General features: G+C 43.9%; 1 protein-coding gene across 5 annotated transcripts in view; it reads left to right on the top strand.

Annotated features, from left to right (window-relative positions):
* DNAJC14 (DnaJ heat shock protein family (Hsp40) member C14) overlaps positions 1 to 16029 on the top strand; it is a 100313-nt gene extending 84284 nt beyond the window's left edge. For all 5 annotated transcript variants that reach the window (XM_078689083.1, XM_078689082.1, XM_078689085.1 and 2 more), the window contains exon 7: positions 12289 to 16029. In XM_078689083.1, the coding sequence (XP_078545209.1) occupies positions 12289 to 12520 (232 nt within the window). In that variant the 3' untranslated portion in view covers positions 12521 to 16029. The remainder of the gene's footprint in view (positions 1 to 12288) is intronic.
* The last annotated feature ends 1813 nt before the right edge of the window (positions 16030 to 17842 follow it).

Raw genomic sequence — 17842 nt, 5'->3', positions numbered from 1 at the left:
CTACAGTAGGCACAATGAGGCCCCGCCACTATGGAGCGTGCCGCCTGGGAAGTAGCAGTTATGTAGCGCTAATCAGATCCGGCCGCCGTCCCCACCAGGTCTTTCAAGATGGCGGGCTCCCCCGTCTGTAGCCCCCTGGCCGTACCAGTTCCACGGTTCCTCAACTAGGAGGCCTCTCAGACCCCCACACTAGACTCCACTTAGCTGGGGGGTGCCCCTGGCCGACCGTCTGTCTCCTGTGCTCGTACCTCTTTCCGCCTCGTGTCTAGTGTCCGCAGCGGTCAAATAGACCCTTTGAGTCACCGGCCGCCACGAATCCCTTCTTGGAGCCTCCCACTGCGACCACTCCAGTCGCGGTAACGGGCCATCGCGGCCGCTCCCGCTCCACGGCGCCCTCCAAGTCTCCGGCGCTCCGCTTCGTCTCAATTACCAGAGTCCTCACAAGCCCCTGGTCGCCATCTTGAAGATGCCCGGCCCGGGCTTATAGCACTGCTTGGTCCCCTGTTGGACGTGGAGCTCCAAATCTCACCCGCGGCATCTCCAGCTGTTCTCCAGGTTAGTTGGCTCAATCTCTGGGCTCCAGCATTATTTTTTGGCTCTGTGTTGCAGGATTATTCATGGGGTCGGCGCGGAGCTCTTTGCTCATGCGACCTCCCTCATCTGCTCCCTGGCCACGCCCCCTATGCATGTGTGCCATGTCGACTCTTCAGTGTTTGCTGCACCAAAACACACGTCTGCAATGGCAGGGTGTATGTGTTTGGTGAGGGTGCCGCAATACATGCTGCAGCCCTTAGAGACCCTCCATGGTCACAAGGCCCTTGGTACCACTGGTACCTTTACCAAGGGGCTCATATGTATGCCAGAGGTCTGCGAATTGTGGAAACAACGGTACAGTTTTGGGAAAGAACACAGGCTCTGGAAACCTGGTTAACAGGAAGCCAGTGCACATTCAGTCAAAGATGCAACACCTACAATACCATACAACACTATGGAATGACAGGCCATTGCATACCACACCACAATACAAGACAACACACTACTAAAATAAATGCCAATAGATCCTGCATAGATGAGACCTATTGATTTTGCCAGTGCTTGTTGAGGAAGTGTACCCACTGCAGATATCGGTGGAGCAATGAGTTGAGACACTCCAGCATTAGTGTCTGACTGCATTTTCTCATGACGATCCAGCTTTTGGCCCAGAGCTTCTACATATTCTTTATGACGGAAGGTTTCCTCTGGTATATACATCTTTACTGGGCTGGGAAATGCAGAGTAAGGAACAATTTGTGCCATGGTGAGTCCAGTGTTTTCAGTTGTTGTTCTCCTTCCCGCACAACACTCTTCCCAGCTGGAGTATATGTAGTGTTAATACCTCGTATGTCCGGAAAAGGGTAGAAACTGAGCTGGATGTAGTAAGTGACACAGTGATCATGACATGAAGATGGGATCTCCTGTTCGAAGCCCATGTTGCGTTTTTAAGGGGACAAAATACTTCTGGAGTTGTCTTTCAAGTCCTGCTTTCAGTTTCAGACATTTCCCAATCAGTTATGATGGAGGAAGGATTTAGACTGTATTCTCAATTGGTCGAACCCGCTATTTGAAGATGGAAACGGTTAAAGTGTAACAAGTCTGTGACCTGAAAGTATCCATTTTGTCTGTGACCGTATTGCAGAATATCGGAGAAGCTCATGTTTTTTAATGTGTGTACTAAACTCCGGTAAAAAGGCTGGTTTAACAATGTTTTGTAAGCTGCGCCACATCATTTGAAATTAAATTAAATGAAATTAAATAAAAAGGGCATTTGTAGAGCGCATGGCTACCCGGGGGCCTCCCAGCGCTAGCCTAACCTACTAGTTCGGAGGAAATAGCAAGGAATGCATTAAGGAAAAAGGTACGTTTTTAGCTGTTTCCTGAAGCAGTGGTGGTTGCGTTCGGTCCGGAGGTTGAGAGGCAGAGCGTTCCAGAGTCTACCCGCGTTCAGGGAGAAGAGTCTGCCACCGCTTCTGACACGTTTTATTCTGGGGATGCCAATGAGATGGCGGTCATCCGATCGCAGTTGTCTCCTATCTTTGTACGGCTGAACCAAGGCTGAGATCAGGGGCGGGCCTAACCCCTGAAGTGATTTATGTACAATACACAGGGCTTTAAACTGATTCGCTCTTTCACTGGCAGCCAGTGCACGAAACGGAGAGCGGGTTTAGCAGAGGACAGTTTTGGCGTTCCAGTCAGCAGTCTGGCTGTGTAGTTCTGGATGACCTGCAGCTTGTGGATTACCGAGGCGGGGGATCCTAGGTATAGCGCGTTACCATAGTCCAGTCTGGAGAGCAGTGACCTTGTGTATCAGCTACAGTGCTACTCCAATATGCACCCTCGCCCTCCTTTTCCTTGCATTGTAGTGCTGAAGAGGATTGAGCCCGTGACACACCTCTCATGCAGTATGATCTGAGACATCCTTCTAGGTCCTTGCTGACTTGAAGGTATTGGTAATTGTAGCCATTTTTGCTTGTAATTGTTTTGAAGCATATCAATTTTGACAGCCACTTTGAGCGAAGCACCAGATTTAATTGCTGTAAAGGCAGTAGCATGGAGGTCGGCCGGGAGCATTGTGATGGGTGTGAAAGGGCTTCTCAGATTGTTAGAAGCCCGGCTTTATCATGTGGTATGGTCCATGGTAGTAATTAGTAGGGTCTTAATAATTACAAACACTGTCATGGTAGTGGGGGTTTGTGGCATTCTGACAGGCAATGTTTCAGCAAGTGCTTTTTAAAGGGGTGGCAGCAGTCTGTTCAAATCAATTATACTTAGATTTAAAGTGAGCATATGCAGTTGGATGAGAATTTTGATCGTATCCTCGTTTAGACAGCGTTGAGTGTAATAACTGTGATACACAGATACAGTGGTAGCAGTGATTTAGGTTGCAATATTGCTTGGAGTGGCTGCAACGTGGCCTATGTTTGTGCCATTAAATGTTATGTCTACTAGTAGTTGTATAGAACAGGGCTGCTGATGGTATGACATCATAGGGCTGTTTGTTACCTTGTTCTGCAGATGTACATGATAGCCGGTATTAGTAATTTGACACGTGTTTTAGCAGAGGGTGTGCTGTGTAAGGGTCAGATATGTGCTGTTATGTTGCCGTAGGCTCTGCGCCTTGTCCAAGCAGGCTGTTGGAGTGAATGTGCCACTGGAGTGCTAGGTGGCAGATTAAGGGGTTAGAAAATATGTATCTTAGCGCTTCTTGAGCTAAGTTCCCACACATTGTTGTAGAGAGGTTTATCAGACGAACTGTGCACTATCTGTAGGAAGCGGGCTCTTTATGTGATGTATCAAAAAAAATGATGTACTGTGTAAGAGTCCTGGGGTTCCTGTATGAGGGGACAAGGGCCTGCTATGGCAATCCCAAAGTTCTGTGTTAGGTGGTAGTGTGGTTGAGCAGCCTTAGGTTTAACACAGAGGAGTGCAAGACATCTGAAAATACATACAGTGGTCAATAAACGAATCACACAACTCGAAAAGGAGATCCACACCAATTTATAAAAATATCTAGCATCTTTATATATGTTTAGGCATCAGAACAAAATTGTTCCAATAAGTACGTTTTTAAATAGAAATATTTATCAGTTAAAAAAGTGGGCAATTTTCGAGTTCTACATTGTTAACCTATGGGTGGAAAATCATATGCAGTTTTAGTTCTTGTCCATGACTTACGGGAGACCCTTCTCCAGAAGTTAAGGTGAGTGGTGGGCAAGGAACAAGACAGCGCCAGCAGTACACCACCAGCGGCACCAGGGCGGCCATGTGCAGAGGTGCCAAACTGCATAGGGTGCCCAATGTTCTCCAATGGAAACGGTCTTGGTAGAAAGAGGCTGCAGGAGGGGATTGTGAGACCTGTCCGGTAAAACCAACAAGTGGCTTTGATTCTTGTGACGTTGTGGGATGTGGAGGACATCTTTGATCCTCTACTCCTCGGGGCGTCCTTGTGCAGAGGGTCTTTGGGGTATCGGGTTTCTCCACCTGGCAACACTTCATTGTTGAGGGGGCCTGCCAACAGAGGCTGCAGACAATGTCTGGGAGCCCACAAGGAGTCACTCCACAGTGGGCTAGGTACCTTGAGGGCTTGGGGACGACACTGACACCGTTGACCCACTTTGACACAAGCTGGGGGCTCGGGTGCATGGCTGCGTCGTGTTTTGGCGGGGCCGGAGTCCTCTTTGTCTTTCTTTGGCTGTCTGCAGGGTATAGTTCTTCTCTCCCTCTGGTGGTCCTGGGTGAGGGTTGCCAGGTCTCCCAGGCTTTGGGGACTCAGCAGCTGCAGGACAAGTCGGCGTTCTATTAGCGAAGTCCGCCGGTAGGCGCCAAATCAGTTGCTGGATCTTCTGTTCTTGCTCTGCGATTCTTCTCGTCCATATTTTGTCTTCAGGATCGGCTCTTCTTGGTGAGAGGGGTTTCCCTAAATGCTCAATTTAGTGACATTGGGGGAGTGTAGGGCGCTGCCTAGTGGGCTACTGACCCTTGGGGTCGCTACGCCCCCTATATGACCACTTCCTGTTGGAAGTGGGCATAACCCTGATGCAGATCTCCTAAGTATCCCATCACAAAGAGACCTACTTCAGAAAAATCGTGTCCACCTCAGTTTAGTCCACCTTAGGGGTGGTACTAGCCTGGGAGTAACTGCAAGCCTACCTGACTAGCTAATTTTGCTGCCTGTCCAGGTACCAAAAGGGCTTAAGACAAGGGGGTCAGCTTCTGCTCCTGCGAGGGGAAACCAGATTTGCATTTCAAAGGTGGCAGCTCTTTGAAGCTTGTCTCCTTAGTAAGGCTAATTAGCAGGTCATCCTGTGAGAGGGGGTGTTACACCCTCTTCCCAGACAGGCTTTTGTTATGGGTCTCTTGTGAGCAAAGGCTGTAACCCTAGGAGTTCAGACAGTGTTTCGGGTGGCAGGCTGGCAGAAACTAGTCAGGGAGCATACCAGAGGCTGGTAGGTTTTCTGGGGCTACCTCTAAGGTGCCCTCTAGATGCATGTATTGGTAAATCCATCACTGGAATCAGTGTGGATGTATCTATACGAGATATTTGATACCAAACATCCCTATTTTCAGTGAAGCCATAATGTAGCTGGGGAACTCGTTTTCACCAGTGTCCAGCATGTTTCGAAATGACTTCCCTGTCCAATTGTACTGGCAGTATTAGGACTGACCAGCACAGGGGCATATCTGCTCTTGCAGGTTTCCCATCACATTTAATGCTCAGCTCCCTGCCTTGTGGGTGTCAGGCCTGCTGTAGGGGTGATTTACAAATTTTACATGGTGTTAGGGGACATGGCACACAGGGATGCGTGACAGGTCGGTTTTCATTTTTGTCTCACCTAGACACAGAGCCTGCAATGGCAGCCTTGCATGTGCTTTGTGAGGGGTCCCTTAGTTACCCCCTTTAGTACCTCAGGCCCTAGGTACCAGGGGTAAAATTTACTAGGGACTTACAGAGAGTGCTTAATTTACTAGGGACTTGCAGAGGGTGCTTAAATGTGTGCCAATTGGGGGAACAATTTAACATTTTTAGGGAAAGAACACTGATACTGGGGACCTGGTTAGCAGGAACCCAGTACACTTCAGTCAAAGTTGCATTAAATACCATGCAAAAGTAGGGGAGCGGGAGTGGGATGTGGGGAGTACTGCAACAAGAACCCAGCTCCCTACACTATTCATACTTATCTTGGCCCAAGTTGCATTTTAAGTGTGACCACAATGGGTTCGGAATACCAGTTTACAGACCAGTGTCCCTCTGTATTCTTGGTTCCAAAATGGGTCTGATTGGCTCAGATGATGGCATTTCCTTCCAATTGCCTCAAGTGAGTCTTGATGAACAGCTTAGGTCACAGGGTTTAAAAGGTTTCCAGAGGTGAGTTGGAACAAAATTTTTCATGCCAGATGCAAACTTCCACAAGCGGACTTCAACCAAGTGGTCCAAGCGCTTGTTTTGCCGAGGCTAGACTATGGCAGTGCTATGCTCTGTGGCCTCCCCAAATATACCTTGGCCCCATTAAAGGCTTCTCTGAATGCGGTGGCCAGATTGGTAGATTGCCTGTCTGTCTCACAAAGCCCTCCATTTCAAAACCCCCAGTTATCTAGCGCAAAAGCTAGAATTATCTGGAGGGGGTAGACCTTCTAGGAGTGCTAACTCTCTCCTCCTGAAACCACAGATCTTCCGCAAAAAGAGAACGTGCCAACGAGCTTTCTCCGGCTCTGCGCTGAAGATCTGGAACTCTCTCCCACTGGAAATACGCAGAATCTCCTCCAAGGTTGCCTTCAAATTGGAAGTAAAAAAATTCCTCATGAATAAGTACCTACCGTAAAAGGGTCTTGGATCGTCTGCTCTAATGCTCTGGGCTTACACCCTAAATCCTGTCTTTGGTATTATTCTGCTTTACTAGTCACTTGCTCCCCTCCCAGTTCTCTATGGTCCAATTATTATATTTCCCTTTGTTGTCCCTTTTGTTCGTAACCTTTTGATTGATATGCATATTTGATTTGTTTGGGTTGGTATTCCTTTTGATGACTGTACTGCAACTATAACCTTCCTCTCCCTCAAATTGTAACGCTCTCTGATATCCTTCGGGATCATGTTTGCGCTATATAAAACTTTATAAATAAATAAAATAAAAAGATAGTGATGTTAGATAATGGGCAATAGTGCAGGTTGCGCTTCCTGAGCCAGAGTAGTGTGGGAATGGGTTTGTTTATGATGAAGCACTTGACAGGAAGAGGTTCACAGTTTTCCACAGCAAATAGAATTTGAAGTAACTCCGGAAGCTTACATTTTTTTTAGCCACTCTTGCAGTGCTCTGACCAACACACCCTGGACCCTATCACCTCAAACCTGATTTAATTCTGTCCTGGCACAAATTCTTAGGAACCCCGTCATAGTTGAGAATAATATATCAAGGAAAGTGCATGAGGGGGTACTAGCTTCAAATAATTCATAATTGATTGGAATAGCAGGCAAACTGAAAAATCGTGCACCAATAGGTACAAATTGAAGTAGTTGGTCTGTGCGAAGGACTGATCCTGTGGATAGTAACATCACAGTGCTGTCTGACATCAACAAATTGTACCCCAGTGTGCCCCTGAACAAGGCAATAACATTGGCCATTACTGAAGTCAGGGCGCATATGAAAAGTTTGGAAAAGCCAGAAACAAGCAGTTATGCACATTAATGGGTGAGGGCAAGGCATGGATTACATTTCAATCCTTTGATGGAATATTTACACCATAAAATAAAAATGGGATTTGGTCTTTGTATGGCCTCCATAACAAGTTGGGCCTAAACTATATAAATTGAAATGAAGTACCCCTTTGTCCTTGAGTCATATACTTTGTATATTGCAGAACAGCCATGCATCCAATAGGAGAAATTAATTATGATTACATTCTTTGTATTTTCCAAAATTTAATTATTTATGAGCAACCATCTTGATTGAGTGCCAGATAGATTATGCATGAGAAATCAGCAAACAAAGTTAATCTCCTGAGCATGTCCTTGTTATTGAGGTGGCCGACAACCTGTGCATCACACGTGGTTGTATGTAAAATACATTTTTATTTTTATAACTGATTTTTAATACACTGAAAACACATAAATGGCCTGTAAAACCAGTCTATATGTATTCTAGGTAGAGGGGACCATGTGGGTTTGTTAGTTGTCTTAATTTACAACTGAAAGAAGCTATGAGCTGTCTATGAAAATGGCCAGGGTTTGATTTAATTTATCCTAAGTTTTATAAAGGTATTGCCTCTCTGTCTTGTGGTATAGTATTCCTTTACAAGGTTCAACATGTCCTTTTGCGTGCGGGTCTCCTCATGACTTGGCCAACTGTCTTGCCTTCTTTCTAATAATACTTTTGAGTTAGAGATATGTATGTAATGTGATGGATGTGCGCCCATAAGTGATTTTGTTTTATCAAAAAGAGTACCTTGCTTAAATGTTTGTGCCAATGATTGGTCTCGGTTAGGGCAAAAATAACTTTAATTCATTATTTTCCACTAACTCGATGTTTGCAATGTAAGATGATTTCCCTGCCTTGGGATGGCTAAACGTGGACTAGGAATCTGGGGCATGCCTTTGTCCACAGTTTGAGGAATTGAGGGTTGGTAAGGAAGTATGAATAAAGGAACCAGTAACTAACCTGTCAAGTTTAATAGTTGAATAGATAGTTCTCACAGATACGAGCACTCACTTCAAGGAATCAGTTTTCGTTCTAGCAGGATCAGAACGCAGCTTGTATACTAGTCGAGTTAATTTGCTGATTATATCTGTGTTGCACAAATAACCTATTTCCTTCTAGTTTCCATTCGGGTTTCTGGTGTTTATCCAGTTTGGATATCTGTTCATTGGTGGCGACCCTTGTATTGGTCTTGGGCACCTTACTGCGGCATACTACTTATAATCTGTCGCCCCTCCTTTATTTTTGCTTGTTCAGTCTGCTTATTCCATTTGTGGTTGTCCTTTCTTACTGTGATTGATAGCAATGATGCAGCTTCATATCTTGTCCGCATTTTTTGAATTTCATCAAGGGACAAGGATGAATGCTCTTTCACTATTCAAATGTATGCTACTGAAAGTAATCCAAGTGTGCCGTGGGACAAGGAGTGTAGAACAGAGATGAGTTGTCCCTGCTGGTTACTATCAAAAGTAAGGAAGAGGTGATGTACAGGCTTGCTAAAAGCCTTACAAAACTCCGCTCATAGATCAAAAGGATGAAAGCAAGCACAACTGATGGGCTGAATCCTAAGATTCAATCGGAGTCCATGATTTAATGTTTCTGGCACTTAGAAACGAAGGCCAGCAGATCTATAGCTGAGGTGAAGGCCATATAACTGTGGATTGCTGGTATACCCTGGTTTCCACCCTCTAGATGGGAGCAGTATCAAGCATACCCCCTTAGAAACGATAATCTTGAAATGTTCCCGGCCAGTTCACTCTTGAAGAGGCCTTAGCTGCGATCAAACGACAAAAATCTGTGAATTCTCAAGGACCTGACATAATTTCAGCTGACCAGTCTAAAACCGACCCCAATTTGTGAGGACAGTATATCCTGGTCCTGAGCAATGTAATTTTAAAAGGTGCCCCTATTCCTCTTTCTTGGTTAAGTGCAGAAATGCCCCCCGTATAAAAGAAGGTTCAGTTGAGAGATTTTGCAAACTCTCACCAAAACATCCTGGGGAACAAACTTTTTGAGGGTCATCATCACATTTTCTTCATTTGATTTGCAATGATACAAGCACAGTACAAACAGTTAAAAATCTTCAGTGAATACATGAGCTATCCAGAAGCTACACATTCATATATAAGCATAAAACACCCTGGTAAAAATCTAGATGAATAGCTGCATACATTACAATTATCAAAAGATGGCAAATACAGTATTACTTGTCTAGCTCATTTAAAATGTAAAGGCAGAAAAAGAGAGACCTCTAATAATAAAGGAGAAATGGTTGTTAATGAACAGCGTGGGGGCTCATCCTGATAAAACCTAACAAACAAAAACCTCAATTTTATGGTCCGCTATGTTAGAAAATAATAGGGCCACCAAAAACCATTAATCTAATCATCATAAATATCTTGATACAGTTTGCATATACAATCTTGAAGAGCACATTATTAGGAAACTTATTATAAAAAAAAAGACTATAACACAGAATTAATAATGTTATCATAATACACACCTGCCATAAATAGGGATAAAAAGCAAGCAGCAGACTTTAAGTGAGTCTAATAATTGCAGGTACAATAAGGCTGGTCTCACTTGATTAAAATTCAAAGGTATAAAGAGAGGATGAGCATACTTTTGTCTTAAGGCTGACCAGGTTAGGACAAATAAAAACAGTGTGTAAAGTCTCTAGTACAGTTGTCAAATCACTCATGCAAAAAGGGCGATCTTTATGCCACCCCATCAACAACTGCAGAAACTGGTTTAATTGAAAGCACGGTAACAGTCTTCTGTGCTCGGCTGACATATCCAGAGTTAAATACATTCCCATTTTATTTGTGGATTTCACCATCATAAAGTGCTTGTAACTGTCTTTATGTAGAGCCGCTTGGAGACTTGCTTCTCTTGTGGTTATCTTAAAGGTCTCTTTGACCCTTGCAAGCTATGTCTGATTTACAGATCAACTCTGGGATGCTGAACAGCTGAGGTTTGTCCAACGCTCCTAAATTTGTTTTGATTTAGCTTAGCCATGGTATGGGGTATCTCTGATCCATATTCATACAGTCAATCACTATCTTTCTATTAAATTCTAGCTCCCTCTTAAGCCAGATAGAGAACCAAAGAAGTATTGGGCGGAGTTGAATAAAATCAGAAATAAAATCTGCTCCCATCTCTTCGTGCACAATTCCCTCTGGGACACTCTGGGGAATACGTAATAACCTCCTAAAACATTTCTTTTTGGCATTTTGTATTGGGCGACAGGGTTTATATGCCCAGATTTATGCACCAAACGCCATGGTTGGGACGCACTTCGCGTTCTGGAAATGTAATATAGATTTGATGCGGCTATGTCCTAAGCGCTTAGCAAAGGAGTTTATGCCATGAGTTACCCGTTAAAAGATTGTATATGCGCTCTTACCAGAGGTCCCCAATTTAATTGATTCTCAATCAGAATTCCTAAATAACAAAACCTATCTGCTTTCCCTAAACAATGGTTCTTAATATAGTGAGTTTTCGATTTTATGTTTTTGGACCTACTATCATAGGATAAGCCTTAGGATAATTAATTTTCAGTCCCAAGTCCTCAATAAATTAGTAAGAGAAATTTAATAATAACTGTGAACCATTTGATGTTGGCGCAATAAGAATGGAGTCGTTGGTGCACAATGATGCCAGGGCCATTCTATTTGAGGGTCATTCTCGCTTGGTTGGAAGTCTGAGCTCAGACTAATAATACACCTTTGCTGTGCCATGCATGTTTCAAGGGGAAAGCAAGCACAGGTGAGCAGCAGACCTTCAGATTTGAAATGTGTTTGGAAATGTCATTCGCAGATAGTGGTCCCTTCGCAGTGTTCCTCTACACTTGCTTTGGAGTGTGGTTGCGGATGAAGGTGTCCCATAAATGTTTTGAAAATTCCAATATGACTACATGGTAGAAATCATGCCTTGTTCAGGCAAAGACCAAAAGCAAAAAAAATAACAAATGTCTTCTCATTGAACAAAACTTGTTCCGCAGGTAGGTCGCTGATGCCACTGCTGTTTCCTTGTATATTAGGCAGGTGATAGAATTCCTCAGCCATGGATCGTGCGATGTGCTTCTATTAGGCGTTCAGAAGATTGCGACCTGGTTATTTCCGTACAACACCCTTCTGGTATCGAGGACTCCAAGAGGATTGCAGAATATGTTGCACAGACTTAGGGACTTCTTTGAAGAAAAGTGGCTCGGTTAACACACCGTAGCCATATAAAGTGTTCTTCCGGACCCACTAGAGTTTTAAATTAGCTGTAAAGCACTCTGCTTTTGAAAGCTATTTAGGTGATTTGAACCAGGGCTGACTTGGGTCCTGTATAGGCACCCTGCTCCTTCCAACTTTCACAAATGATGGGGGCCTTCCTTTGTGCAGTGCCACCCTTGTTATAGTTTTACTGAGTGGGTGGAAGATTAATCACATTTGGTGTTCATCTGCCCATTAAATGGAAACCCCAGAGGAAAATGAGCAATAAGAGCATTGGGAGGTATCTGGATGCTTTATACTTAGATAAAGCCGATTCCTCCAAGTCTGTCATTTATGCTGTCTCGCTTTTTGCTGTCATCTTGAGTATCAGCACTTGCTCATTCCAAGCTGTATTTTTAATTGGTTCTTTCAATAATATTTGCTTTTAAATGTGGGCTTTTATGCTCTGATGAATTTGACAGTATTTTCATTGTACAGGTTACCAATTAAAAGAAATTATTATTGACAAACTAACTCGCATATTTGTTAAAAGCATAGATTGTACAAAATGTCGACAGTACTCTGAAGCAATTGGTGAAACCGGTGATCGGACTGTGGTTGGAATATTCCATGGTAATAGTTCAGATCAGCTTTGTTTGAGCTGTATTATTTCAGTGCAAATAGTTCGAAATTGTGCTTTTGCATTACAAGTATTTTTTGCTGAAATAACTTGAACGTACATATTTGTTCAAATTTGTCATTGAGAAGATGGAGCGTGCCAATGGGCTGGGTTTACTTTAAGGTAGGAGGAATCTGTGTACTACACATCATGTAATTGCATTTTTCTTTCTCGTCCTTCTTAGAACTGTTCCAGAGAGCACCCCCGCTTCAGCAGCAGACTTACAGGACCTCTTTAACAGGATATTTCAGGGCCCTCCTGGACCGATACCCAACGGAGGCTTTTTCACCACCCCACAGCAGGCTCCACCACAACAGGGTGCATCTGCTCCAAGCCCAGCAAAGCCAGACAGTGTGCCGAAAACAGAGACTAAACCGAAAAAGAGGAAGAAAGTCCGACGACCTTTTCAAAGATAGAAGTCAACAAGTCTGTGATAGTACACTTTTTGGACACATGCACTAACCCTGAAGTGAAACCCACAAATAGAAGCTGGCCTTCCAGCTGCATGACCGTCAAGGCAGTGGGTCAACCTGGATGTCTGTCATTGTAAGTGGGTTGGCTTTGGAAGTTTTCTTTTTCCCTCACTTGCGATTTTAAAGAGAAATAATGTGCTATTTGAAGGATTATTAAATCAGTTACTTCTAGTTTTAAAGAACAACCTCCTTCTATCCATACCAAAGAATTTAACAGTAAGGGTCGGTTTGTGGGGTGGGGGTGAGGATATAGATAGTGTGCCGCTCAGGAAGTGAGGGCTCTCAGATCTGCAGAAGTCATATAGAGTGAGTGAGCAGTTTCAGGATCTCTCCTGCATCCACTCAAGTGATGTGTATGATGGTAAATGTTCTGGGAGGTTTTGCCGATAGTCTTCTTTGGGTCCTTGGTGTAATTCCCTCATGGTGATGAAAGAGTCAGTTTTTGGCGACCTAAAGTAACAGACCGGCTCTGCTGTCCTGGTCCCGCCCCTTTCTCAGTCAGTGTGTGGGTCATAAAAACCCCATTCAAGTGTGGCTGTTAATAGTAAGCTGCATCCACACAAGATAATCGTCATGTCTGTAATGCACCTCCTCCATGGTCTGTACCTCGGAGGCTTATCCTGGCAACAAGGAATCTAGACGGCCCCTTTCTACCGGGAAGCAAGGTTTTCCACCATCTATTTATTCCTGTAGGTTCAGCTGGTAAACCATGTCCAGCTGAGGCAGACACGACATACATCTCTCGTTTGCTTTGGAGGTAAGATCTGGCCAGGATCACTCAGGCATATATGGCCACAAAGCCACTGTGCAGGTTTAGGAAATAGGCCTGTGGTTCCTTCACTGCAGATAGATTTTGGGTATATGCACTTGTTCGATTTTTATATAGGAATCTTGCTTCGTACACAGGGTGATGGACACATCTTGTCTCAATCCACAGTGTTCTCCTTAAGATCTCTGCAGTGGTGAAAAAGCCATCAAATACACAAAGCTTATCTTTTTATCTTCTGTGTTTTTTACGTTTTCAAGCAGTATGTAGATAGAAGCCATTTTTTACCATCTTGCAGAGCATTTTGGTCTTTTGAGTAAAGTTCCATATCTGCTTGTCTCAAGACCTAGTTACCTGAAAGAGCTTTTACCTTACAGGTAGAAAAGTGAAGGCAAATTAGGCCTTGGGATTCTGGCTTTTCTGACTGCTGGAATTGCTACTAATTGATACTTCATGATAAGTCACTTGGTGGTGGCATGCCCTCTGCTAAACACCAGAACAGCACAAATAAATATAAAAGCCTTTCCAGTCCCTTTAGCTGAATTAAAGTTGATACTCTGTTTTATTAAGAATCATGGGGCGGAAGGGACGTCTGATGGCTGCACCAAGCAGAAGCTTTAAATGCTTCCTATTTTTGGGAGTTCTTCAATTTAAACAGGTTCTCCTGAAAGTAAATCTGGTGTTTGAGTTAGTGATGTAGTCTTTTATAAGCAAAGAGAGCTGTATGAGTACTGTAAACCTGTTAGATGCAGGCAACTTTCAGGCACGGCTCAAGGTTGTTACGGAGCAGCATCATGTTAGCAAATAGGGCGATGAGTGCTGGAGCAGTATCCCTTCATTTATAAAGGACTGCTGTGAGCAGACTTACTTTTTATCCCAAGTTATTTCTTCAGAAGGGAGATATTTGATCTGGCAGTCCTGAACACCTTGTATGCATTTACCCTCCCAGTTGTTTCCATGCCTCTTGTTGGCCTGGGGGTCAGTTGTCTCTGCTGGCACTGTGTTAAAACCAGAATAGTTCAGTTTCTTGTTCATGGCCCTATTGCTCAAGTTCTGAAATACTTGTAAAACATGGTCAGTGGGGAGCACTTTGTGTACTCTTGAGGACTCTTGAGAGGCATGTGCCTAAGGCTGCCTTCATCCTAGCAAGCCTTGCAGCTGGTACTGCATCACGAGTATCCTTGTTCTTCCGTTTTCTTAGTGCCACACTTTCTTTCCTTTTAAAAGCTGAGCCTTCTCAAATTGTCTATTTTGTTGCTGTCACATACCTCTGAATCAAAGAACTTGGAATCATGAACCAAGTAAATTGCAGGCCTACACCCTCAACAAGGAAAATGAGACTGGTGTAAGGGAGATCTAGGGGAAAGATCTCTGCATAGATCTTTCGCCATTTTTCCTAAATTGCAGCCTTTGTCTGGTTGCTAGGGTTTTGGCTGCAGACAGTTGTTTTTGACTGGCAGGTGACTCTGAAAAGCTGCTGGCCCCTGGACCATGAGTCATGCAAGTTTGACCTGTCTCTGCCAGCCCAAACCATCTATACCTTAGTACAGCAGCCGCTGTTAGAAAACATCCCCACTTTCGTTGGGCCTCTTGACCACGCCCTTCTTGTCGACTAATGGAATGTTCTCCATAGTATATGCATTGTGGGTATATGGAATCTGCACTAGTTTTAGAATCTGGCACCTGAGCAGGGATCTGCGATTAGGCTGGGGAAGTCTTTTAACTCCACCACCCTCCTAAACGTCATTTAACTCTCACCTAATCGGAGTTCTGTACACCCTCTTGTTTGACTTCAGGGCCCCATGGTGCAGTGCAGTCTAGGGTGCATGTTAATGCCAGTGGTGAGAGTGCAAAAGGTATGCAGTTCATCTTCTCTCCCTGCTTGCAAATTTCGTGAGACCTTCGTGTTACTGGAATGCATGTGTCTTATTAGAGAGGAATATCTTGTAATATGGAAGTTTGGAACTTGTGCTAAGAGAAAATGAGAGCTTCCTGAGTTCTGAACCTGACGAAAAGTTGTGAGTGATAGATCCTTTTGCAACTGGGGATCATTGGCAGTGGGGCTAAACCTAATCTTAAACACTGGAGTCTGCGTTGGGGTGGAATAAAGAATTTGTAAGCATTAAACTTGCCAAGTGAGGGATACAAACCTGTAAAGCAAGAGGTCCAAACTAAAAACATTGTCCCAACTTTTGTTTTCCAGACAGTTTTCAGTCTACACAGACTTACCTAAGAGTTTAAAAAATGCAAGTGTTTTGTGACGTTTGGGCTCCGGGGTAAATGGGCAGTTGAGGTGTAAAGAATTAACTGGGCTGCTTCAGCAGCTCTGTATCACTACTCGTTTGCACCGCTTTTACGTTCTACTGCAGCCCAGTATTCAGGGATGGTTCTGTTCAGCGGCTGGACATGACTGTCCAGTACGTTTCCAGCCTATTTGAGGAAGCCAGCAGGCCTCCGATGGCCATTAAAAATGTATTTGAAATAAATAATAAATCTTGGACAATCACTTTTAAAAATCTCTGATCAGTGCTGATTGCATCCTCTGATCTGTGGGCTTTGTTCAGCATTCAGATATTTTGTATTGATCGGTCTCACATGATAGGTTTTAAAAAAATGTATGTACCGCTTTTCTGATCACTTTTCTTAAATTAAAAAAAGTAAGTGCTATAATTTGAAGGATAGAAAACGTGTGTGTTTTTCATTTTTCGACTAGGTGCAGTTGGGACTGGGTTGGATGTTGAAAGATTGTGGCAGTGGTAGTGTGGTATTATCGCTACTGTAGCAAGCCCCGGGACACCAGGGTTTTGCTGATTAGGGCCCAATTGGTTATTAGTGCAGTACTGGAGAATGTGGTTCAGCCAGAACCCAGAGCCAGGAAGACCGCAGAAATCTGTGGTATGAGACAGCGTGTTGTAACTGGTGGTCCAGCATTTGGGGATAAAAAACAACCAATGGGGAAACTTCAACATGCTGAGACAGACCCATTCATTTCATTTGTCTGATGGTCATGGCACCGTGCAATTTAAAAAAAAATGAAGTGGAAATATTCACTTGAAACACTTCTAGGCCCTTAAGTAAGGGGAATCATTGTTGTCTTTAATGCCTACATGTTTGAATTATAACTTGGAAATTTTGCTTTAATTTTTTTGCTCATCCAGTTCCTAATGAGCATTGGCGAAGCCAACCTGTTCAGTCTTTAGACAGTACATGTTTATAAAGCATAGTGAAAATATGTCTGTATTATTCAAATTGGCATGGGGTGCGTCTTACCTGTGCCAAGACGGCCATTTGTATGCCATGATGCATGCACACGATTTGGCAGCCATTTTGGAACTCCTTTTCTGAAGGATCAACATTCCAAGATGGCCACCAGTTCCTGTACATGCCATGCACCATCACACTGCATATATGTTGTAATACATCAGGGGCCATTCTTATTATTTTTTTGCTTCATTTACCTTTCTGAGGTGGCAGACTACCATTTTCAAACAGTAAACTAAATTAAAAGGTAAGCGCATTAGCATAAAAATGAGTGAACGGCTCACTACTTGTGTTCAACTGACCCCTAAAAAATGTTTATTATATGCTTTGTTTTTCTTTTTTGTTGTTGTTAAGATAAATGGGGGTGGTGGTACTGGCAGTGAAGCTATGGAACAGGGAGGCATGTCAGAGCTGTGGGGCAACTGATAGGGGAGAAGAAAGCAACAAGATTGTCATGGGTCGGAAAGCAATATAGCAAATGGGGGTGATCAACAGGGAAGAGCCGGAGTTTGCAGGAATAAACACGACGGAGGTGGGTGGCAGAGCAACGGATGAACTGGTGGGTGGACAAAAAGCAATGAAAGTGCATGATGAGGCAGTAGAACAACAGCAGCAACTGGCGGGGTCAGAGAAAAGCAACAGAAGAGCAGGTAAGGGTATAAAAGCAACTGGAGGAAGTGGCGGGGAAAACAACCCGCACAGTGGAAAAGGCGGGGCAGCATTTTTAAAGTGACGAGGACACAAGTTACAGAGAAAAGATTCACTCCCATAGAGTACTAAAACCAAAAGAAAAAAGTAGTTCTCTGATTGTAAGACGCTGAAGTAGATAACCTATGCAGTAAGAATACTGTGAAAGAGCGAAGCTCCAGGGGAGGGACAAAGACAAGAAGAGTAAGGAAAGTATTCTAATAATGAGTAAGCAAATGAGGTCAACCAGAAAGCCCAGCAGTAATTTGTAATGGACTGACCCAAAGCTCGCTCTAAGCTTCAGCATAGTGCTCAATCGCTCTTTTGACAACTGACGGCTGAACTGGTGTGCTACCAAGACCTAAGCAAGGCACCCACCACATATTGGTGCGTTACCAAGACCTAAGCAAGGCACCCACCACATTTCATTAATTTCAGCCACTTTGGTGGAAAATGTCTGAAGATCACTGCCTGTCCGTAAACTAAGACAAATCGAGTCCCGCCTCATCATCCGACTTCGAACAAAAATCCCGAGAGGTATGAACTTTGGG

The sequence above is a fragment of the Lissotriton helveticus genome, chromosome 1_1, assembly GCF_964261635.1.
Source record: "Lissotriton helveticus chromosome 1_1, aLisHel1.1, whole genome shotgun sequence".
NCBI classification, from domain to species: domain Eukaryota; kingdom Metazoa; phylum Chordata; class Amphibia; order Caudata; family Salamandridae; genus Lissotriton; species Lissotriton helveticus.
The sequence above is the reverse complement of the archived record's forward strand: the minus strand, read 5'-3'. Positions and strand labels throughout refer to the sequence as shown.